At 41.2% G+C, this 24,327-nt stretch overlaps 1 protein-coding gene across 1 annotated transcript; it reads right to left on the reverse strand.

Annotated features, from left to right (window-relative positions):
- Window positions 1-1,909: 1,909 nt before the first annotated feature.
- LOC135708904 (all trans-polyprenyl-diphosphate synthase PDSS2-like) lies at window positions 1,910-23,207 on the reverse strand. Its single transcript, XM_065231085.1, has 3 exons — window positions 22,680-23,207; window positions 2,655-2,981; window positions 1,910-2,594 (listed from the first exon to the last, which is right to left on the reverse strand). The coding sequence occupies exons 1-3, from the start codon at window positions 23,012-23,014 to the stop codon at window positions 1,910-1,912; spliced, it is 1,347 nt and encodes a 448-aa protein (XP_065087157.1). The 5' UTR covers window positions 23,015-23,207.
- Between the last annotated feature and the right edge of the window lie 1,120 nt (window positions 23,208-24,327).

Raw genomic sequence — 24,327 nt, forward strand, 5'->3', positions numbered from 1 at the left:
GCACAAAAGCATTTGTAAGCAAACTTTCTAAGGCCCTTTACACGCGAACCAAAGTACGCCCACGCAAACCAACAACATCATCGTATAGGGGCAACTATCACCTATCCGAAAGTGGTATTGGTTTGCGTGGGCGTACTTTGGTTCGCGTGTAAAGGGCCTTAGAAAGTTTGTTTACAAATGCTTTTGTGCCGTTATCAAATGTTATGGCTGAATTTAGTAGATGTCAGCTCTTGAGAATGATAAGGGGATCAATGCATCCCAGTGGAGACATATACAGTAATGACCCGATTTATGACCCCCTTTATGAAATTCTATTCTAATGTTCTACGAAACCCATGCGCTTTTTCAGTGGTCTTATTACACCAAAGTATACCTTAAACACCCATTCTTCAAGATGCATGAGAATGATTTGGAATTACGATTTTATGAAATTATTTAATGATAAAAGTCTGATGCGATGAGGGGCCGACGAAATCGGATCATTACTACTGAACAAATCATTTTAATTAGTGTAATCTCATAGAGGTAACTCTAAAACTAGTAGGTCCCGAAGAAACGTGCTCAACTTTTTGGCTCAGCTCTAGTACCAACAATCAATACGAAACTAACGACTTTAAATTGGCTCACTACTTGACTAGCCTATTGGTCCCAAGCAAACGATTAACGTACCCCATTCTAGTCGAAATTCTAGTACTACGCAATGTTTGTTTTGATTCGCTATGAAAGTTTGACAGATAAAATGAGGGGTTATTGGTTTTTCCTATGTTTCGAGGGGTGAATCGATTAGCTTGGGACCGAAGAGAGTACCAGAGCTGAGCCAAAAAATTGAGCACGTTATTTCGAGACCTTCTAGTCTTAGAGTTACCTCTATGCTAGTACTATCTTCGGTCCCAAGCTAATCGATTCACCCCTCGAAACATAGGAAAATCCACTAAGTGATGCATAAGCACGTTTATAAACTTGTTTCCAGCAAAAGAAAAATAGCACTAAACAAACAAAACAAATCCCTAAAAAGACTGAGCTTCTGTGAACTTCTCCTACGGATCCGTATTTCTGGCAAATTCAATCAATTCTACGGAAAATTTCGTAGAACCTACATCACTGACTTCCATCTGTTTTGTTTTTATAAACACAGCTGACGCGCGTTGACAGAATGAGGGAAAAGTAGCTAGTGAAAAAATGCATGAACGAGGGATGCTCCGGTTGCAAAACAATTCTTGGGAATGTGCATGATAGAGGGTGCTGGCAACCCTTGGAAACTAACGATTTTAAATTGGCTCACTACTTGACTAGCCTATTGGTCCCAAGCAAACGATTAACGTACCCCATTCTAGTCGAAATTCTAGTACTACACTATGTTTGTTTTGATTCGCTATGAAAGTTTGACAGATAAAATGAGGGGTTAGTGGATTTTCCTAAGTTTCGAGGGGTGAATCGATTAGCGTGGGACCGAAGATAGTACCAGCTGAGCCAAAAAGTTGAGCTCGTTTTTTTCGGGACCTTCTGGTCTTAGAGTTACCTCTATGGTGCTAGGGTGCATGCAAAATACGCTCGACGATATTTTTTGAATAATGTTCCTCTAAGAGCTATGTCTGTTTGTTTGTACAATTATGGTCAAATCTAAAGCTATTAAATATTCTTACCTTACACAGAGAATGGAGAACATAGCGATGCTTGTGACAGTTGACGGATTCAGTAGGATTTGCATAATATTCACACACAAACACAACACAACACACACACACACACACACACACACACACACACACACACACACACACACACACACACACACACACACACACACACACACACACACACACACACACACACACACACACACACACACACACACACACACAAACGCGCGCGTGCGCGCACGCACGCAGCGAGAATGCGTTTTCGTCTCTTACAGCTCCTGCATGGCCAGAATGATATTCTGTAGAGCCGTTCGCGCATCGGACGGAGGCAATCGATCCAGCACCTGCATTGCCGCATGGCTGTGCTTCCTCATGAGGTTTTTCGTCCGTTCCAGTCCCGGTCCGGTTCCGATGGCCCGGTGCAGATTTCGGTAATCAATTTCGTCAACCGAACTGCTGCCTTTTTCCAGCTCTTCGTAGATGCTGGGCTCGTACTCCAGGTGAAAAAGTACGGGCGCCGAGACCAGACTGAATTGGGCTCCCAGGGGCAAACTGCTGGAGAGGAACGGCTGCAAATCGATGCAGGCTTGCCACGCCAATGAGAGATGCCTGCCGAATAGGTAGCCTTGCTTTTGCAGTTCTTCCGGCTGTCCAGCCAACATCAGTGCACCCTGACAGCTCTTTCCGAGAAGGCTTCCTCCGCCAAGCACGTGCCGCAGGGACCATTCCTTCTCGGGATTGCCCATGGCATTTTCCATCCTCATTGGTTGGGTGTTGTCTTCTAGGTCCCCGAAACCGAGCTCTTCCAGGGTGCAGTCCGCTGAAGACTTTCCACCCACCTCTGAATCCGGTCTGGATGGAAGTGGGTAGTTCTGTTCATCTCGGTCCCCGATGAAGTTGGATTCAGCCAAATCTCGATAGGCCGACGAAATGAGCATGTTCAAATCTTGGTTTCTGAAAGCAGCAGATCTTGTTATTCGTTTGTGCTTGAAGGAAATAGAGTATAGAAAATACCTGAAAGAAGCAATCTGTTGACTGGCATTGGCCAGCAGGTAATCTCCTCCAAGCAGTGCCATTTTGTTACCGAATATCATTTCGCTATCTCCACTCAGATCATTGCCAGCATTGTCCATCGCTTGCAAATTGATCATCCCCTGGTGGATCAGATGCGACGTGCGGATCATTTCCGTAACTTCGGCCAGCGCTCGTTGGGAATGCAGCACTCCGGCACTTTTGTCCTGTTCCATATCCGGAATGGAATCCGCATGGCCAGCGGCCTTGGACACCAACAGCACGATCAGTCCCCAGGCTTGCTGATTCTTGTCGTTGTAGATCAGTGTTCTGAAATGAGTTCCTTTCGGTTAGTTTCGGGTGTGATCTCATATAGCACAAAGATACATAAAGAGTTTTTAACTTGACTTGTTTCCCTGATTCAATGTTTGCTTGTTATTTATGTGTTGTTCGATTGTACAAATATTCAGCGTTAGCCATTTATCAATCGATACAACGAAGAAACGTGTCTGGCAACGGTAAAAATATGAATTTAAACCACGCCGCTTACGACTTTGAGTGTAAACTTCTTCTGAATCGACCCCACAGAGCACACCTGTGTGGGCAGTTTCGGCAATTTTGAATTTCTTTTTCAATCCCGGTCATCGTGCGTTTCTTCGTTCGTTCGTTTGGTCGGTTCAGATTGTTACTGTTTTGGTGGCCAGCCTACATTTTCGGCGAGCTAGACGCGGAAAGCAGCCGGAAAGGGTGGTAACAATTTGATTTTACTTTCCATTTCGAATGTACTTTTCATTTTGCCATCGGCGAAAAAAAAATGGTTTGGAACTGTAAGGAAAGCCGCCCATAGGTTTGTTTGTATTTTTTTATTCTTCGATTTAAACGTACCGGTTTTTGTTTGCATTTAGCGAAAGGTGCATGGTGCAAGGGTGCAATACAAACCTACAAATGTTTCGTTTGCGTGGTAACTGAACTAGGTTTTTAGCCTAGTAGGTTAATTAATTCATTGTTGCACGGTTGATACAAAATGCTAAAACGTTATAAAATCCTTTCTTAATACTAGTATTGTTCAAAATAACAATTTTAGTTCTATCCTTCATAACCAATGTAACCCCTTTAACTTTGAGTGAAACACGAGTATCCGGTCACACCCACACTAGACTTAGATTTAAGTATCTTTTGATAAACTTCAAATCTGATAGCATAGCTCCGTAAAGCACCCGTGAATACGAAAATTATAAATCGCAGCTCTAAAGAATCAAGCATGATTTTGTAGGGGGTATGCATTTATTTTGACAGAAGAACCACGGGGTCATAATCAAGCAACAATTTTGGTTTTATGAGACTATGGTTTGAACTTGTACAATTTTCATTCAAAATGTATAAAGATTTTTTTTTTCCTTTGATTTGTTTTCCGTCGATCTTGTTTTCCGTGCTGAGCACCAATGCTACCGACGACAGGGAGGCAGCTCCCACACCTGGACCCTACCTATCGACCCATCAACTCATGAACCGGGGACCAACGGTTTTACTTCCCTTCCGAAGTAAGGCTTGATCAGAGATGTTATGCCTCAGAACATCCCGGCGGCGCAGACTGGGATTGAACCCAGCCCTGCTGGGGTGAGAGGTAATAACGCTTACCACTACACCACCGGCGCCGCTAATGTATAAAGATTATCGCAATATTTTATGGTGCATACTGTAGTGAGTTATTTATCATGAGCATTTCCATAAACGAAACAGCTTGAAGCACACGGCGAATGAGAACGATCCAAATTTGAGTTTAGTTCACTCATAATCGCCAAAAGTGCAGGAACTCAGCGGCTATGCACAGCGTTTTTTTGTTTAACTGCAACATAAACTGGACTATCCCAAAAGTGCAAAAAAGTAATTTCCACACAAACTTCAAACCATTTGCATGACCTCTAAACCATCATCAATATTTAACTTTTAGGCACAGGCTCATATTTTGGGGTAATGGACCAAACTGGAGGGAGGCCAATTAGATTGCAAATTCTTTTTTCAAAATGAAGCGAGTATTAATAAGTGCAACAGTGGCACAGTATTTCCGTCTGAGTGACGGGGAGGGGGGATGGTTATTGTGTAAAAATTACGTTATCAAACAATCTGTTTTTTTTTATTAATTACCAGTGATATCCTAGGAAATTATAACTAAATTAAATGAAATGATTAGAACTAAAAAAAAACACATTATTGAATTCAAGAGCTAATAATTCAATCTTCTGGGAAACATTTGAAAACAGTGATCTAAAATGGGAAAATGAAGTACACCGAGTCTTTTTGATCTGTTTTCTCTAACATGAGAATCCTAGAAGACGATTGTATAACCAAAGAGCTTTAAATGTGAACAGTCCCCTATACAATTAAAGAACATTTAATTACGGTGCAGTCAGTCTAGCGTGTTCATCATATGGAAGTGTTGCATATTTGTCGAAGAATTTATGTTGTTTTTTTTTTTTTTTTTTTAATTACTTTATTTGTACAGGCTCAATCGAATAAACTTTACAGAGCCAAGTTATCATTTTCTTTATACATAAATGTCTTAAATCTAAAATTAAAGGATTGGAACCGATTACTCGCGGTCTTCTCGAGGTTAGTGGATGACAATTGTTTGGATCGGGAGAGGGAAAAGGAAATTTGGAATAAGATTTATGATTCAAAAATGTCACTATTTCTAAAACATATACTTAATCCTATCGACGTTATATCAACTCTGTAATTATACAATTATTACAGAAACAAATCTACAAAAAAAAAATACACACACACATACAAAACACAAACTAAACACAAGGTTAATCAAACTTACAATCTATGGTTAATATTCTTCAAGAAAACATATATGAGTTGCATAAACTCCAGATCGCGTCTAGCCAAAATATCCCGAACTGGAACATTAGGTTGTCTACCTCGAGCCCGAAGGGAATCGTACAACTCGGATCTGACTCCACGGTGCTCAGCACATGACCAAATAATGTGATCTGCGTCCTGGTAACCTTGTCCACATTCACAGAGATTACTGTCCCCCAGCTCAACACGGAACAAGTGAGCGTTTAAAGAGTAGTGATTGGACATGAGGCGAGACATCATACGAATGAAGTCTCGACCCACATCCAACCCCTTGAACCAAGGACACTTCGACACCTTAGGGATGATTGAATATAACCATCGTCCCAAACTCCCTTCACTCCATTTATTTTGCCAGCTGGGGCGAGGGACTGTTGACGATAAATGAAGAAAAATTCGTCGTAGGCGATTTGTCGATCGTAAATATCGCCTTCCATAGCGCCCACCTTTGCAAGCGAGTCCGCCTTCTCATTGCCCGGAATCGAGCAATGAGATGGGACCCATGCAAAGGTGATGACAAAAGATCTTAAAGATAAAGCACTTAGAAGCTCTCGTATTTTCATGAGAAAATACGAGGAGTGCTTTACCGGCCTCATGGAGCGAATAGCCTCGACAGAACTGAGATTATCCGTAAAAATAAAATAATGATCTGGTGCAAGTGAGGCGATCGTTTCTAGCGTACAATGTATTGCCGCCAGCTCAGCAACATATACGGAACAAGGAGCTTGAAGCATTCGAGAGGCGCTATGAAATTCGTTATAAATACCAAAACCAGCGGACGCCTCTATTAGTGATCCATCTGTGAAGAACGATCTTGCGGAATCAACTTGGCCAAACTTTGCAGCGAAAATTGACGGAGTAATCATGGAACGATGATGCTCTGGGATTCCGCGAATCTCTTGCGTCATTGATAAATCAAAATGAACAGAACTGTCGAAGTCGGAGAAGCAAACACGATAGGGATTATGCTGCGAAGGGCTGACATCCTGTGTTATGTACACGTAGTACAATGACATAAAACGAGTTTGAGGGTTTAGCTCAAGAAGCTTCTCAAAGTTTGCAATCACCAGTGGGTTCATAATTTCACAACGGGTGATGAGCCTGAGGGATATTTCCGAAAACCGATCAGAGAGTGGCAACATGCCCGCTAACACTTTGAGACTCATCGTATGAGTCGAGTGCATGCATCCTAACGCGATACGAAGACAGCGATACTGGATCCGTTCCAGTTTGATGATGTGCGTTTTAGCCGCCGACTGGAAGCAAAAACTACCGTACTCTAAAACCGATAAAATCGTTGTCCGGTACAACGTTAGAAGATCTTGCGGATGGGCTCCCCACCACGTTCCGGTAATTGTTCGGAGAAAATTGATCCTTTGTTGGCATTTGCGCTTCAGATACTCAATGTGGGATCTCCAGGTGCATTTGGAATCGAACCAGACCCCAAGATATTTGAAGGACATAGAATGAGTGATCGGTTTACCCAAAAGTTGAAGCTTTGGTTGTGCTGGGCTATGCTTCCTAGAAAAAACGACCAACTCAGTTTTCTCCGTGGAGAATTCGATACCTAGCTGGATAGCCCAAGTAGACAAATTGTCTAAGGTATCCTGTAAGGGTCCTTGCAGGTCGGCCTCTCTGGGTCCTGTCATAGACACTACTCCGTCATCTGCAAGTTGTCTCAACGTGCAGTTGTCCCTTAGACAATTGTCAATTTCTCTGACGTAGAAATTATACAGAAGGGGGCTTAAACATGAGCCCTGGGGGAGGCCCATGTAGCTAAATCGTGAAGCTGTAGAGTTTCCATGAGAAAAGCTCATATGTTTCTCTGACAGCAAATTGTACAAAAAGTTATTAATTAATGGAGAAAGGCCACAAGCGTGGAGTTTGTCTGAAAGGACTTCAACCGATACTGAATCAAAAGCCCCCTTAATATCCAAGAAGACAGAAGCCATTTGCTCTTTATTAGCAAAAGCCAACTGAATTTCAGTGGAAAGCAACGCGAGACAGTCGTTCGTTCCCTTGCCCCTACGGAAACCAAATTGAGTATCTGAGAGTAGGTGGTTCAACTCAACCCATTTGTCCAGGCGAAAAAGGATCATTTTCTCCAACAATTTTCGAATACACGATAACATCGCAATGGGACGATACGAGTTGTGATCTGACGCGGGTTTTCCAGGCTTTTTAATAGCTATAACTCTCACCCGCCTCCAATCATCCGGAACAATATTAAGCTCCAAGAACTGACCAAACAAGTTCAACATGCGCCTCTTAGCGACGTCTGGGAGGTTCTTCAACAAGTTGAACTTGATTCTATCAGCCCCCGGAGCCGAATTGCCACACGAAAGGAGCGCGAGTGAGAGCTCCAGCATTGAAAAAGGCTGGCTGGTCTCGTCTACCGAATTCGTCGTTTCGCGAGGAATCATCTGTGCCGGCACAGAATCAGGACATACTTTTCGCGCGAACTTGAGAATCCAACTATCCGAGTACTTCTCGCTCTCGTTGTTTGAAGACCGGTTACGCATCCTTCGCGCCGCATTCCAAAGCGTATTCATCGACGTTTCGCGCGATAATCCGTCCACGAATTGCCGCCAGTATCCGCGTTTCTTGGCTTTGATGAGGCTCTTGAGTTCGCGTTCAAGAGCCGAGTACGCTTCGAAATGTACGGGTGTTCCACGTTTCCGGAAAAGCTTAAACGCGTCGGACTTTTTACGATAAACCTCAGTGCATTGCTGGTCCCACCAAGGGGAAGGAGGTTTCCTACGGAAAGACGTTCCTGGAACCGGCCGAGTTTGAGCTTGAAGCGCGCTGTCCAAGATCAGATTGGAGAGGAAGTTATATTCCTCCAACGGTGGAAGCCCTTCTACCGACGTTAGGGCATCTTCTATCACATTCTTGAACTTTGTCCAATCGATATTACGGGTAAGATCGTACGCGACGTTAACGGGTTCCGACGGATTGAACCCACTGGCAATTGAAACTTTGATCGGCAAGTGATCACTACCGTGGGGATCTTGGATCACATTCCACGTGCAATCCAACGATAATGAGTTAGAGCAAAGTGTGAGGTCTAATCTACTTCCATTCGAGGATGGGCCAGCCAAACGTGTTACTTCTCCATTGTTAAGAATTGTCATATTAAAGCTGTCGCAGAGGTCATATATCAAAGAAGAACGGTTGTCATCATACAGTTCCCCCCAGCCTGTACCGTGGGAATTAAAATCTCCCATAATCAACCGTGGAGCAGGTAGTACCGAACAGATATCTGAAAGTTGTTTGCGATTAACAACGGCTCTAGGAGGAATATAAACAGAAGCAATACAAAGGCTCTTACCTTTAATAATAGCCTGACATGCGACAACTTCAATACCTGGAAATTGTGGAAGATTCACTCTATAGAAGGAATGGCACTTTTTGATCCCCAAAAGTACTCCTCCTCCACGCGAATCCTCACGATCCAGTCGAATAATGTTAAAATCATAAAAAGGAAGATCGATATCTGAAGAGAGCCAAGTTTCACAAACAGCAAATGCATCACAATCATTATTGTGAACTAAAAACTTAAAAGAATCTAATTTAGGAATGAGACTTCGACAATTCCACTGTAGAACAGTGATCAAATCCCCGACCTCGTTTGGAAAATTATCCATCGAAGGAAATGATTGCTGCAATGAGGGGCCACTTCAATGTCAATTGCTTCAAGAGGGTCTTCACAGAAGGAAGCATTGCCAGAACAATGCTTTTGAGAGGATCAGAAATATTGAGGTACTTGAGAATATCGTCCACAATTTTATCAAATGAGAACAACCCGGATGAAGAAGGGGCTTCTGTTCTTAAAAATGGGCCATCAGGGGTTTTTGATGTCCCCGGGAGAGATGGAAAGTTCTGGTTATAGTCAGTTCTGCGGAAACCAGGAGGAGTTGAAACTTCCTTTTTTCCATCACTCCTTGATTTGGGCAAGCTGATTTGGGGTTCCTTATCTGCAACTTTCCGCGAACGGATGCGTTTTCGTTTCCGTGCAGAACCTTCCGGAAAACTAAAAGAAACTCCCTCCTCAGCCAAGTCAGAGTCAGACTCGTCATCAGACAAAACAGCAAAGGGATTTTTGTCGTTGGTTGATGGTGTGGCTGTCTTTAGCATTGCTGCAAAAGACTGCCTGGAACGCTCCTTAAGAGAGCGTTCTAGTTTCTCCCCGCGTTGTTTGTACGCCGGGCACGACGAGAGACCATGAGGAGTTCCCTTACAGTACACGCATTTTGGTGCAGTGACTGTGCAGGCGCCATCCTCGTGCTTCTCCCCGCATTTGGAACAGCGTGCCTTGCTGCCACAGTGAGAGGCCGTATGTCCCAACTGTTTGCAGTTTTGGCAGTTCATGACCCGAGGAACAAACAAACGCACAGGTAGCCGAAGTTTTCCCAACTCGATGTAGTGAGGAAGGGCTGAACCAGAAAAGGTCACCCGAAACGAGTCTGTGGGGGTAAAGCTCTTTTTACCCTCGCTGAAAGATACTGAGTTCAGCTTCTGGACTTCCAGTATCTCAACCGTGGGAAGCAAGGGGTTCTTGAAACGGCCAACCGCTTGCTTCGCCAAGATCTCGGGGGTCAGACTCGCTTCGGTGACCACACCTTCGCTCTCCACATTACGAGCAGGGATGTACACTCTATACTCGAGTGTAAAGAGCTGGGAGGCAGCAATCTCGTTAGCTTGTTTCAGGTTAGAGACGACAACGCGAAGTTTATTGTACCTCACCTTCGAGATTTCGGTCACGGCCGAGAACCGCTTCGTCAGATCATTAGTAATTTGCATTACATTCAAAGGTTTCTTTTTGGGCTGAAAGTAAACAACCCATGGGCCAGTCGAGTCTTCTGGGTAGGCTCGCGATCGGGGGCTTATCTGTCCCTGTCCATTACCAGACTGAGATGACGAAGCAGGGATGGCATCATCTGATTTCTGGGATGACAGACGTTTTCGACCCTTCTTGCTATCGCGTGGCAAAGTGGTGTCATCTTCCGACAAAACGTCCATTTCGTCTTCCGACAAAATGTCCATTTTGCCGTACTAGTGGGAGCGAAAAACGCTCTACCACTGCAACGATAATCAAAATTACTCGGACACAATACACGAAGAAAAAAAAAAATACTAACACAGAAACACAAACTTAAAATTTAACAGATGGGAGAAAGAAAGAAACAAGAACAAAAACTTATCTGATAATCCTATACTACTATCACCGAGCGTTTACACAGCAGCAGCGGAGCGACGCGCAGCTTTGATGATCTTCGATCCGCGTGTGCGGGCGGTCTTCGTTGATGTGTGCTTGTATGAAGCTCGGCACTCAGCTGCACACACGATGATGGATGAGCGGTTTGAATGTGGAGGCAGATGCTGACACTCGATGACGATGATCCGTGTGCACAGGTATGCGTGACCACGCACCGATGGTGCGCCAAATGATTGGCGAATTGCCAATCGCAAAAACAATGTTCGATGATGCCGAAAACACACTTTCTTCTCAGAAAAAAAACGCACTTTTTGATAAATTTATCGGGAATTATGCCAGGAATCACTAAGCGAGAAAAACTGATTATTTACGTCAGATAATAGCGAGAAAACTTCCAAATTAACGGAGCGCGTAACAAGTCGACCGTACTTCTTGCTAGGACGCAGTGGTGTGAAAACTTATTCTGATTTATGTTGTTGTTGACTGTATATATTATAAAATAAAAGCTGAACACAATGAAACTGTTTATTCTCAAGACTACTAAACATTTAACAGACTAATCATAGTATACCGAACTACTGAATCTATATATAACAATAATTTGAAAATAACAATCTGGTTTTTTAAACGATAAAATGAAGCCTGGAAAATGGAGCATTTTTGTAAGGTTATCGTTCAGCTCATTAACCCATTTAATGAGCATGCCACCAATATCGCCACATATTTTATAATTTGTGACGTAAAATCATTGTAACTTTCCACTAGAAGCTAGTTCAAGCCTCTAAGGGGACATCCATTAAGTAAGTCACGCTCTGGGTGGGGGGGGGGGGGGTGATGCTTTCCAACTCAATGGTTCCAACACTATTGAAATAATTTCTTTAAACAAAACCTGTAGGACCATAATGTCCACATGGGAATGTTCAAAGTAAGCGTCTGTAAGAAAAATATCAGGTGAATTGAATGTTATGATAGTCAATTTTAATAACCGTTCTAAATTTTGTTCTGAGCCGATCTTTCGATTTATACTTGTCTAACTTGGCGACCTTTATGAGCTTCAAGTAGACGGGTATCGTATGGAGGAATGGGAATGTTGTTCATTTCTGCGGCCCATAACGCTACGGAAGGTATGAGACTCGGCTCTCCGGATGCCACATGTTCCGATGCCAGCTCCCACCAGCTTAAATGTCCGTAGTCATTATCACAGGATCAAGATCCTAGTGGGTGAAAACCTCGGTGAAAACTATACTTATAACAAGATAGTCATTTCCAGATCTGTATTTTGAACGATACATTTAAACGAGCAATAGTTGAAAGGTTCCAATGGCCATCAGTATAGCTTTCTCCTGGGACTGGATCAACGAGTCACGTACGATACGGTCAGTGGTGTGTAGTTAATTCTATTAACATTGAAACTCACAACTGTTTGACACCGGGACTTCTGCACCGTCTCTGAAGGGGACGTGACTACATCTCTGACTGCTAGTCTAAGCCAGTCGGCAGTTGTTGGGGTGGACACCAAAGGCCTGTTTTGCTCCCGGGTCTCCGGGCGTTGGCGAGGTAGGGAGAGTTTTCGGAATTATGAGAAGCATTACAAAAGGGTTAATTTAGGCTTTAATTGAATGCTTTAATTGATCCAATGGCGGGCGGGAGGTGAAACACTTACGCTGCTGCAGTAGAGAAACCGGCCGCTGTCTATGTCAAGCTGCCGATCCTCGTGGCTATCGGCGGCTGTAGTGTGAACTGATCCCAGATCCTAGGAGCCCACGAACGTTAGCTGTCCCAGAGGTTGCTATTTCGGTCTCCGAAAGGCACAGTACCACTGCCTTATAGGCTCTTCATACACTGCCTTCCAAAAATGCACTCTAACAACGTGCCTCACGTCTCTGAACCCCATCCAAATTTCATCAGATCCACTCTGTTCCACAGCTCCAGATTCACTGACCTTCTCTCCTCTTCATCATAGCTCATCCACCACCCTTTCGTTATGCGTTTTTCTATCTACTACAAATTGACCGTTAACTTTCTGAGCATACTGAACACTGTTTCTTTTCCTATCGTCCTATATGCAACAAAAAACTGTTACCGTTCGGTTATAATATAATAAATGTTAAATGTACGCAAAATCAGATAAGATTTGAATCCAAACGTCAGATAAACAAACAAATGAAATTTGTTTATAGGCTATAGCAACCGAGCAAACAAACCATCGTTAGATATTTCTTAAGTATTTCTTAAGTTTTTATAAATATTCCCGGATATCTATAGGTATATCGATAGAAATACCAAATTTAGAGTGGGATGCCCCTAGGGTTTTATAGCAAGCTAGCCTTTTTAAGGGAATAATAAATAAGATGGATAAATAGAAGAATTGCTAAAAACGCGAAAGAGATAGGGTTCAAATAAACACCTGAATAAGATGATTTATCGACATATATGTTTTCGCGTCATATCCGATCCTTTTATCACAGACACACAGACATAACACTAACAATCACATTGGGGGCGACCCCGGCGTAGTGGTTAACATCCATACCTCTCACGCCAAAGTCAAGAGTTCAAATCTCACCCCCGGACAAGTCACGAATTACCCAAGAGTGTTAAAGTGACTATAATAAAAAAAAAAAACAATCACATTCATCGCAAATAAGGTTTTAGTTGTGGATGTGCTCGCATTTGTCATGGTGGCACCACTGAAGCGTTAAGCAATCTACCATATTTCGAACTTATCAGTGATGCCAGTTGTTTTTTTAGGTAAATTTAGTAGATGTCAGCTCTTGAAAATGATAAGTGGTCAAGGCATCCCACTGGAGACATGTAGTATTACGATGTGTAATATTACGATGAACACAGAGTTTGAGAACAAATCGTTTTGATGACTGTAATATTCTATCAACGTTTACCAGTTATTGATGTGCAATACATCACCATGAATATCATTGATTGAAACATATTATATTTGTTTGCTGTGTACACATTAATGTGATGAGCGGTGGTAGAAATGGCTCTTATTAGTGATGCATTACCACGTTTGAAAACTTGTTTCCAGCAAAAGAAAAATAGTACTGAACAAACAAAACAAATCCCTAATAAAAGTCTGAGCTTTTGTGAATATCTCCACGGATCCGTATTTCTATATTTCTTGGGATGCCGCCATCGTTCGTCTGTCACCATCAAATCGCATCGCATCTCACTGAACTTAAATCCTGTGCAGGTAAAGACTGTACTCGAAAAAGTGAGACACTCTTAGCTAGTTTCGGTGAAAAGTTCATCAATTTTTACCCACACCCTTCCTAGACTGTCGGTATTTTCATTTCTTTCAATACCACAATGGCCGAGCACCCAGTACAATGTAACTTCGTTCCTTTCGGCCAATTGATTAAAGAGAGAATACATTCCCACACTAGCTTCGATCGACATCTGAAAACCAAGCGCATTAACAGCTGCTTAGGTGTCCAAGAATATACAAATCTTGGTAAACCTGTATTTCTTTATTAGAAAGATATTCACACATTCTATAACTGCTTAAATTTCTGCTTTAAATACTGTGGGACTATGTCCCATTAGTACAACTTTACTGACATCACTTACTGAACCTCTTCCTGACAGCTGCACAAGATGGGACCATCACCAATCGATTCCTTGTATTTATTTACATAGGTATATGTAGCTTGTTAGCCTGCAAACTAGTGCCATCCAATTAAAAACGATTACGAGCCCGTTTTTCCCACTGTGCGTTGGAAGACGACCCTTGCATTGAGAGACACTGCCATAAATTGAATTGTTTAATTTTGAAAATTATATCGGTTTGTATACATAATCTGTAGGAGCTTCCTTTTATGAACACATCTCGATTGTTTAAATCAAGATTTAAATGAAAATAATAACTCCACTGTTTGACACTAGAATATTGGGAAATATTTTCAGTCGATTTGGCAACGTGATTTGTTCTGTTTACAAAAGCTGCCAACACTTGCCGAGCAAACTGTTTCAGCTTTGTACGTGATTTTATCGTTGTCTACGCTACGAGTTTGTTTACTGATTTCTTTAAATTTTAAACAACATTAATTGAATATGAAGTGCATTGCCAAGTTTTTCCTTAACCACGGTCGTGGAAGTGCAGCGAAGTGTAACAGTGTGAGTATTTTCCGGTTTTCGAAAAACGCTGAACTTCGTAAAAAATGCCTGGGGATTCTTTCTTAGTAGATTCTATGCGTTTGTGCAGTGTATGATACAATGATCATCATTATTTGATGGTATCTAGTTAAAATGTAATGCTTCTTCCAGTATCACTTCGAGCACACGCAATTGTATTTTGCTAAAGAAGGTGGAAATCTGAAAATTCTGACGCTGCCCGCTTATATGGAATTTACGATTGGAAAACCATTTTTTTTGTTCATATCCATCTCAAAATTCACCATTTCACTCTGTTTTAAAAATGGATAGCTATGCTTGTAGGGAATTTTCTCAGCTACATTTTTTCTAAAAATATCTTTTCGATCAAATGTACGAAACAAAAGTTATTAATGAGTCATGTCACTGATGTCTTATGATTCAGCTCAATCAACTGTTCAGCAGGCAACATTGGTCTTTCTGGCGCGTAGAATACAGTGTTGCCCACAAACAGCTGCTTGATCATGCTATAAGATTATCAATCTCTTAAACAGTCAATAGCTATTTAACGGAACAAACAGTGCAATATGGAAGAAGGCTAAATAACAATGAACAAAAGTTAAGATTTCCCATACTAATTTCCATGGTTTGTGCCAAGTCAGTTTTTTACCAAATGAGTTCAATTTCGGGAAGCTAATCAAGAACCGATTTGGAACCGTTTGGAGCGAACACTTCAAAATTTGCATCAGTCTACTCAATACCCTTAATGTTCAATTGACTTTGATGCATTTTCTAAACATTCAAAAGCAGCATTTCAGAGTGCAAAAAGCTCGCGTCGTTCTATTTATTTTGCTATTTTACACAAAATGACACGAGCTTTTTGCAATATGAAATGAAGCCTCGAAGAAAATTGATCTTAATTTTTTTGAAACTACATCATTTATTTGAACCATAAAGAACCATTATTAATGATTAAGACACTTTAATTATTTATCAGTAATTTTTTTTTTTTTTTTTACTAGTAAAATTTGTTTTATTCAGAAAGTTAAAAAATAATTACAGTACAATCATTCAAACTTCGTTTTCCAAAGCAAATTCTAATGCGGTTACGTCGATTACATTATTACATTGCATAATAAAGGTGACATATTTTATGAACAGTTTGAGTAATTTATATTTTTTGTTTGTGTCTATATTCCTTAATTGGGGCCTCAAGAGTTCGTCAATCGAGAGTCGGCGCCATCCATTGAGTAGAGTTGTTATCTTTCGCTTCAGTAGTCTCCAAGCTGGCTCTACCCTTACGCATTCGCTGAGCTTGTGCTGCAATGTTTCACATGCAGCGTTGCAGTGTAGACAGTTTTCTCCATCGGCTCTGTTCATTCGATACATCAGTTTTCGGTGCTCAAGCTTTCCGTTGACCAACAGAAACAAGGCGCTCCGTTCATTCGAGTTCAGCTTTCGCATGGATATGTTTTTCCAGATTTGGCGCCAGTTCGCTGTTGGATGCTCATGAGTTACCTTCGGTGCTTCAGTTTGGCCTATGAAATGGTTATGAATGCTATCGGCGGAGAGGTTTTGTTGGATTTGCGGAGGGAATGTTGGGAGACTTGAAAGAATGAGTTTTATACAAGGACAGTCTGCAGGTGGGGTAGGATTTGTCTGGGTAAGAATAGACCTGTAGAAAGGAAGGGAACCGATATCACTCACATGTCGATGAATGAGAAGCGCCTTGCACTTCATGGCTGGTAGCTGGAGTTTTAAACCCCCTGCTTCTCTGCTACGCGCCAGCTGTTGCATTGGAACTCTCGCCGTGATGCCTCTCCATAGGAACGTGCCCATCGTCCGAGACGGTTTTATGACAGGTGTGCAGGAACTCACAGTCTCCCAGTGTTGGTGAGTTCTTTGCCGTTAATGTTCACGAAAAGTTCACTATTTTGCTATACAGAAATTCAAAACAAAAATTTTATCTGCGGATTTGAACAGTTTTTGACCTGTTTCATACTACCGGAAGGTGTATTCTGGTCACAAATGCCGTGCCAAACTGATTTCCTACTCAATTAATCAATCTTTGATGTGAAATTCGCTAATAAACACGAGGCGCATTTCTTATAGCAAACATGCCATAACAAAATGGGCATGGTTCATTTAAGTAAACAAACTAAGGCCGATTACATAGTAACGCGGAGCGTCGAGCAACGCGTGTTGTTTGTGTTTGCTGAATTTCAATAAAGCGTCGAGTGATGCGTGCTATGACATACTCAACGCGTTTTTGAAAGCGCAGCTCGCATTGTTGTTGGTTAAAATAACTGGTCTTTACGCTAATTCTAAGCTACCCAATTTTCAGTAAAGGAGATTTAGTAGAAATGTTAAATATTTAATGTAAGATGTTAATTGCTGAATGTACATGTCAAATGCTAAATGCTTAATCTTCAATGATACATGTTAAATGTAAATTGTTAATTGTTACACATTACATGTTCATTTGTCTTCTTGTTAGTACCAACTTTTAGCACTCAATTTTGAGTAGCTCTAGTTTCGATACTCAAAATTGATACGAACAAGATGACATATGAACATGTAACATGTAACAATTAACAATTTACATTTAACATGTAACATTTAATATTCAGCATTTAACATTTGACATACACATTCAGCATTTAACGTCTAACATTAAACATTTAACATTAGCAAATAAACTTTGACATGCACATTTAACATTTAACAATTAACATGTAACATTTTTACAATCACCATCTAGAATTTAGCATGACATATTTAACATTAATTTAAAAATAACCAATTTAATATTTAAGACTTAACATTTATCATTTAAAATTTAACATTTCAAATTTCAAATTTAACATTAAGCATTTCGCATTTAAAATTAATCATTTAAAGTGTTACGTGTTGAATGTAACAATTAACATTTAACATTAAGCATTTAACATTTAATATTGACAATTAACATTTAAATCTAACGTATTTTATTAGCATTTAGCATTTAACTTTCAGCATTGAGTATTCAACATTAAGCATTTAACAATTAACAAATAAAATTTAAAATTTTACATTTTGCATTTAAAAATATACATTTAACATTAAGCAATAAACATTTGACATGTAACATTTGACATGTAACATTTAACATGTTACATTTAACATTTAAAATTTAACATGTAACATTTATCATGTAACATTTAACATGTAATATTTAACATTTAGCATTTAGAATTCATCATTTAGCAATTAACATTAAGCATTTTTAATTTTACATTTGAAATTTAGAATTTATTATGTAGCGTTTAACTTATAACAATTAACATTTAACGATAACCATTAAACATTTTACATATAACAATTTCTTATTAACAGTTTGTATAACATTTAACATGTAACATTAAACAGAACAACAACGGCTATATTTAAAACGTCCGATCTACCGATGCTATTTATACGTAATCGCAATTTCCTAGTCGATCACCATTTAAATTCGATGGCAGTACAACAGTCTTTTGCGTGCACGCGCGTGAAAACACTTCATGGAGTGCTTTGACGCTATTGCTGACGCATCGCAACGCGTTTACTATGACATGTGTAAGCGTTTCACCAAGCATTTTGCATGGACGTTCATCAACGCAGCTCAGACGCACACGCACACGCGCACGCGCACGCTTCGCAAAACGCGTTACTATGTCATCGGCCTAACACTTCTTCCGACTGTTACACCTATGTATTAGCCGTCTCGGGGCAGTGTGAGTTGCTCGTTTTCTACTTCTTGAAAGAGTGCGATGTCTATATCCAGCGTGCGTAGAAAGGTTTGTAGTGCGTTGAGTTTTGTCGAGTTGGTGATAGTGTTGATGTTTATCGAGGTGATATTGTAACTGCAGAGAGCCATTATAGTTCGCAGTCTACCTCCTCGCTCGCATCACCGTCATAGTGTTGTCGCTGCTTCTTGCCTGGAGGACGACCACTACGGCGCTTGCTGCTTCCAGAGGCAGATGACCCATCGGATTCGTTACCATCGGTAGTTTGTCGTGTGACCATTCTGCTGACAGAATTTATCAGAGCCGTCGGCGCCATGAGAGTAGCATTTTGCTCAGACTGATTTGTTTTCGCCAGCTTTGACGCAATTGGGTTTTGTTTAGGTGACTTCGGAGCAGCGAGCGTAGGCTGCACGCTCGGTTGTTGGGATGGTGGATTTTTACGTTGTTGGTTCGTCTCAACGGGCTTCGGTCCGAACGGTTTAACGAGAGGCGATTTCTCCTTCGTTGCAGTGGGTTTCGTGGCGTTGGGTTTTGGCGCGGTGGGATTCGGGCCGATGGGGTTCGGGCCGATGGGACTCGGGCCGATGGGTTTCGGTCCGGTTTCTTTTGCTACATTGGCATATGTCTTCTGCACAAGTAATTTCTTGTTTTGTACACAAGAGATGCCATTGTGGACGAATTCGCCGCAATGACGGCATGTTTGCAGCTGTCCGGAGTAGGTCACATTCGTTGACTGACCGTCGATAGTGACGTAGCTTTCGATGTTACGTTGCAACATCATGCGCACAATCCGAGCGCCGGTCGGGCGTCCAGCAAAGCGGTATTTGATGTCCCAGACTTGCTCGGTCACCGAGAGAACCTCACCGTATGCGCTTAGAGCTCGAGCGACTTTTTCGTTCGTGGTGAGCTCGGACAGGTCCGTTAGCTTCACCTCTACCGATCCATCCTCCAGTGTGATCCGAAGCTTGTACGTTTTGCCGTCGACCTCGATTTCGTGGATGTTGTCGTGCTCGGCAACGATTTTTTGTGCAAGCTCCAGGTCGACAACCTTCACAAAAGCGCATCCAAGAGCCCTACTTGGCTGGAGCCGGAGAACCTGCTCGTATTCTAGACCCAACTCGATTGCAGAGCTGCCAGGTGGTTTTATAAAAAATCTGCATCCACTCTATTAAAAAATCTGTATTTTCTGTATTGACGATTTTTTTCTTAATTAATCATGTTTTGTTGTTTTACAAATACAGTGCATACAAAATAACCATAAAAAGTGCTTAACCACCTATTCGGGCTATCGTACTAACCATACGGGATATAAATGCGCCATTTGTGATATCGTCCGTACTTATTTATAAGAGTGATATGAAGCCGTTTGAAAATGTATGGAGATTTTGGTTTCTATTCATTATCTTCCTGATAAGCAGTTTTAAATGCAAAAAAGTGCACGAGTTCATTACTATTTGATATTTTTAATATAGATGAATACAATTAATTACATCATTTGTGTGGTAGTTACACCGAAAAGTCGAGAGATGTCGCCCCGCCAGTGCTGGTAAAATCATTTTTGCAGTATGGAGAATATCAGAAAATCCGCAATTTCTTACGAAATACATTTTCAATGCAAGTAAAATGTTTACGAGTACTTGTATTTGTACCATTTTAATGTGCTCGGGCACTTTTCTTGTATTTAACATACATGCTTATATTGGAAATATTCAATTAATACTGTAAATCCCCATACAATCTCAAATCGTTTACCAACAGGTCCATATGCATCCGAAAGCGGTTGGTCCTCTGGTTGTGAACGGGCGTGACTGCGTTTTCCGTTGGAGGGAGTGAGAAAAGCATAAAAGAAACAGCAACGACGCGAGCAGATCCCACTGCAAAAAATATGGTTTTTAGCACAACAATTAATTTTGGAGAGAAGGGGGTACGCTGATAAAATCGAGCAAGTTATCTTGTTTTCTCAAGCATTTTATAAAAATCTGTATAAATCTGTATTGTAATTTAAAAATCTGTGATAAATCTGTATTCTGTATCGGGTCTGTATTAAGATTAAAAAATCTGTATAATACAGATAAATCTGTATAAATGGCAGCGCTGCTCGATTGCAACGAAATCATGAAGCTCCTCGAAGGACGGCTTCTTCGGCACGTTTTCGTAATGAATACGAAACGTGTTTTCGCGTCGGACACTCATCGCGGCGAAACTACGCGGCGACAAGAACTCGCGAAACAAAACTCTTCAAAATAAAGAAAACAATATAGCTTGCGAATGCCTTCCAGCGAGAATAAATCGACTGCTTCGCTTGGAAGTTGAGCGCTAACTGATCAGAAATTTTTACTGGGCTTTTAATTCCGAAAAAAAAACTGGTTAAAATTATCATTGCTCACTTATGTGACCGTTACTCGCTAATTATCAACAATATTGACATAATTTATTTTTTATCAACCCCGACTGTATATCCGGCTCTCGTTAAACTGACGACCCGATAATCCGACATCACGGTCTCTTATGGAACTTGTTTTACATTGTTACCTTGATTTGTAATCCGGCCAGAAATTTGTCGGAGTAGCGAGAGGATACTATAATTTACCAATTTTTCAATTGTTTGAGTTTAAAAGTTGAGTTGACCGAACAGATCCGTATTTCAAATGTAACTGGGTAGCTAAAAGTGAAATTAGTGTGTAGATGCAAATAGGCGCGCAATATTTATGCTGTTTGTTATGCGCAAACGTTTACAAAACTACGGGTTTACATTAAATCGCATTGGTGTCTTCTGCGCACTTAATAATAAGGAATAAGGGCGCCGAAGACACCAAAACGATTTAACGTGAAGCCATAGTTTTATATGAGTTCGCGCACATCCAATAGCACTAATATTACGTGAAATGCGAAATATTAAATACAGCTTTAGGATCTCTGAGCAGTGCCGTTTGCGAAAGATTTGTGTAGTCCATTTTTGGCCAGCAAAATATTCAGGTTTTGTCAAACTAATTTCCATTAACCTGATCTAATCTTCATATCATACCACTTGATTTGCATATTTATCTTTTCTTTACGTTCGCCACGCGCAAAATCCTATCTCTTGCATGATTTCTCACCGCTTGTGGCAACATGGAACTAGGTGTCCTGACAATATAACCTAGGCCTGGCAGAGACGTAATGGATTTCGAATTATCAAAATCGAACCATTTTTTTATTGCTGCGCGGTCGAAACGGATGCGAAACGCTTTCGACAGCAAAAATGATTATTGATCGCACAAGGTCTTGAATTGTTTTTAATTTGACAAGTAAAAGTGATTTATATTTCGAACCTTGTAAAATGAGTTAATCTGAATTAAATAGAAGTTGCAGATTTTGTGTAGCTTCATATAACGACTTTCTTTGGTATGAACATATAAACAATTATACTCTGTCAAAAACCCTAGCAACTAGTCATCAAGGACAAAGCTAATGACAAATAGCTAACTATCAATAATTATTCAGAAAATTATTGTGCAACTTGAAAAACATGGTTGAGCCGAAGATTTCAAGGCTGAGCGAACGTTGTATATTCATCATCTTGTTCTTTGGCTTCATTACGTTCCTACTGGAACCACCAGTCCTCAACTTTGTGTTCTTTAAGCACTTCCACATTTGTTAATTAAGGGCGTTCTACTAGGCCTTAACAATTTTTATTTAGTATAATTATGTGGCAAAAACAATCATACCGATAAGTCGAAAAAAAAATCCAAGACTCGAGCTCAGCCGCCCCCAGCATGTACTTGTCTTACAGCTGCACCTTTACCGACTGAGCTAAGGGAAGCCCTGAGAGACCTTAGGGTGATAGATATCTTCATCTAGACCATAATTAACCATTGCCAAGATGAATCGATTTCAGTTATAGATTGATGCATGCAAAAATTCCTCATCCACCACGATTCCATCTGACCTTCACTGACTGGCCATCGACCCCCGTAGATCTACGCTATCATTCCTTCAACTTCGCAACGCACAAACCTACCCCACGTAAATTATGAAACAGGATTCTCCTAAAGAAAAAGGCAGGAAAAACGTAACACACAAACTCACTTGGCCGTTTTCAGCAACGGATGATTGCTGCCAACCAGTTTGCGCAGATGAAGCGCTACATTTGCTATCTCGTCGCTAAGCAGCCAGCGCAGACTGAGGAAAGACGTCGGGTAGCCCACGATCTTCTCCGCCTCGCTTACGGCCCTGTTCCAGTCGTGCTTCTGGACCGCTTTGGTAGCCGTGGCCAACTTTTCCCCAACCGTCGAGCTGGAACTGATCCGCCGTCTATCGATTGCACTTCCGGATGCTACCGTTAGAATGCGTCGGGGAATACTATGGCTAGTGCTCGCAAGTTGCTGCTGCCAGCAGATGCGGGCGATTCTGCGGAACGCCATCACTCCACACTTGACCTCAATATGATTCACTTTTCTTCAGCACGATAACCTCGTAAAATTTGGACACACTTCAATCTTGATGCTTCAATCACGTTTAAATCACCTCAACGACGACGACGGTGACGACGCGACGGACGTCCAAAATGGGGAAATGAAAGAAAGCACCGCAACCTTTCACTGACCGAAATCGGAGGGCCAGTTTGGGAGGGCAGAGCTTTTGGTTGCTCTACTGTATAGTGATTTTTTTGGGTAATGAAAAAGCCGCTCGCGAAATAGCTCTAATAAACGGACCGCACGCTCGAACTGCCAGTACAGGACTACCCCAGAAGGTGCGTACGGGCCGCGGCTCTGCTCAAGTGGTATAGCGCGCCAGTTTCTTGAGAGTCACATTTTTTCCTGCAGCGTTGGCAGATTGTAGTGTATTTTAGCGAGGTAAAATAGTTTTGCGCCACCGTGAACGTGATTAAATGTTAAAACCGAAATCGATGGAGAACAGAATGATAAACTTGAAAATCTTGGGATTTAGTCGGTGATGATCATGATTTCAGCAAATTCGGAGGTGAACCAGGCCAATGCTGAGAGTATATTTAATAAAGAAAACCCAACCTAACCTAACTCAGTAAGCATAAATGGTCATCTCTAGGTCACCGAGCCCTTCATACCCCCACAAACTATTTCAACCACTTTGTTGTAACTGAATAATCTGACTGACACGTAAAATTTAAAATCAGTAAAATCGAAGGTATTTACATAAGATGAAAGTACAACTATGATTTCCGACCAGGAGTAATGCATCACAAATATCACTCAACTAGCCCCAACCGAAGTATATTATGTTTTAAAGCAGTGTTTCACAATCCACCAGATCACCACAATCATCCGCAAGCCCTTGCACAACTGCTTTTTTTTTTGGGATTTGCTTGGAATGTGGAAATGAATTTTCCCAAAATTTCTTTGGCTTTCACCTCTAAATTCTTCTCAAAATTCCCTCTTGGTATTATCTTGGAATTCTCTTGAAACTCGCCTTAGTAGTCCATTTGAAATATCTTCAGATTCTCTTATAGCACTACTTATAGTTTCTCTGAACCAGTCTTTGGAATAATTCTTGACCAACTTCACTAATAAAAAATAACCATTATAAAGAGCTTAACGACGTGTTCTGGGTATCATCCAAACCATTTGTGGGATAGTTCTACCATCCGGGCTACCGTTCGTTTATGGCGCTTGTTTAATATGGTTGCTAGCTTGCAAGAATATTTTGAAGACGTGACTCACATTATTGGACAGTTGGAGGGAATAATACCTGATCAAGT

Source organism: Ochlerotatus camptorhynchus, unplaced genomic scaffold (genome assembly GCF_037179485.1).
Source record: "Ochlerotatus camptorhynchus isolate MF236.1 unplaced genomic scaffold, CSIRO-AGI_Acam_v1.1 ptg000340l, whole genome shotgun sequence".
Classification (NCBI taxonomy): domain Eukaryota; kingdom Metazoa; phylum Arthropoda; class Insecta; order Diptera; family Culicidae; genus Ochlerotatus; species Ochlerotatus camptorhynchus.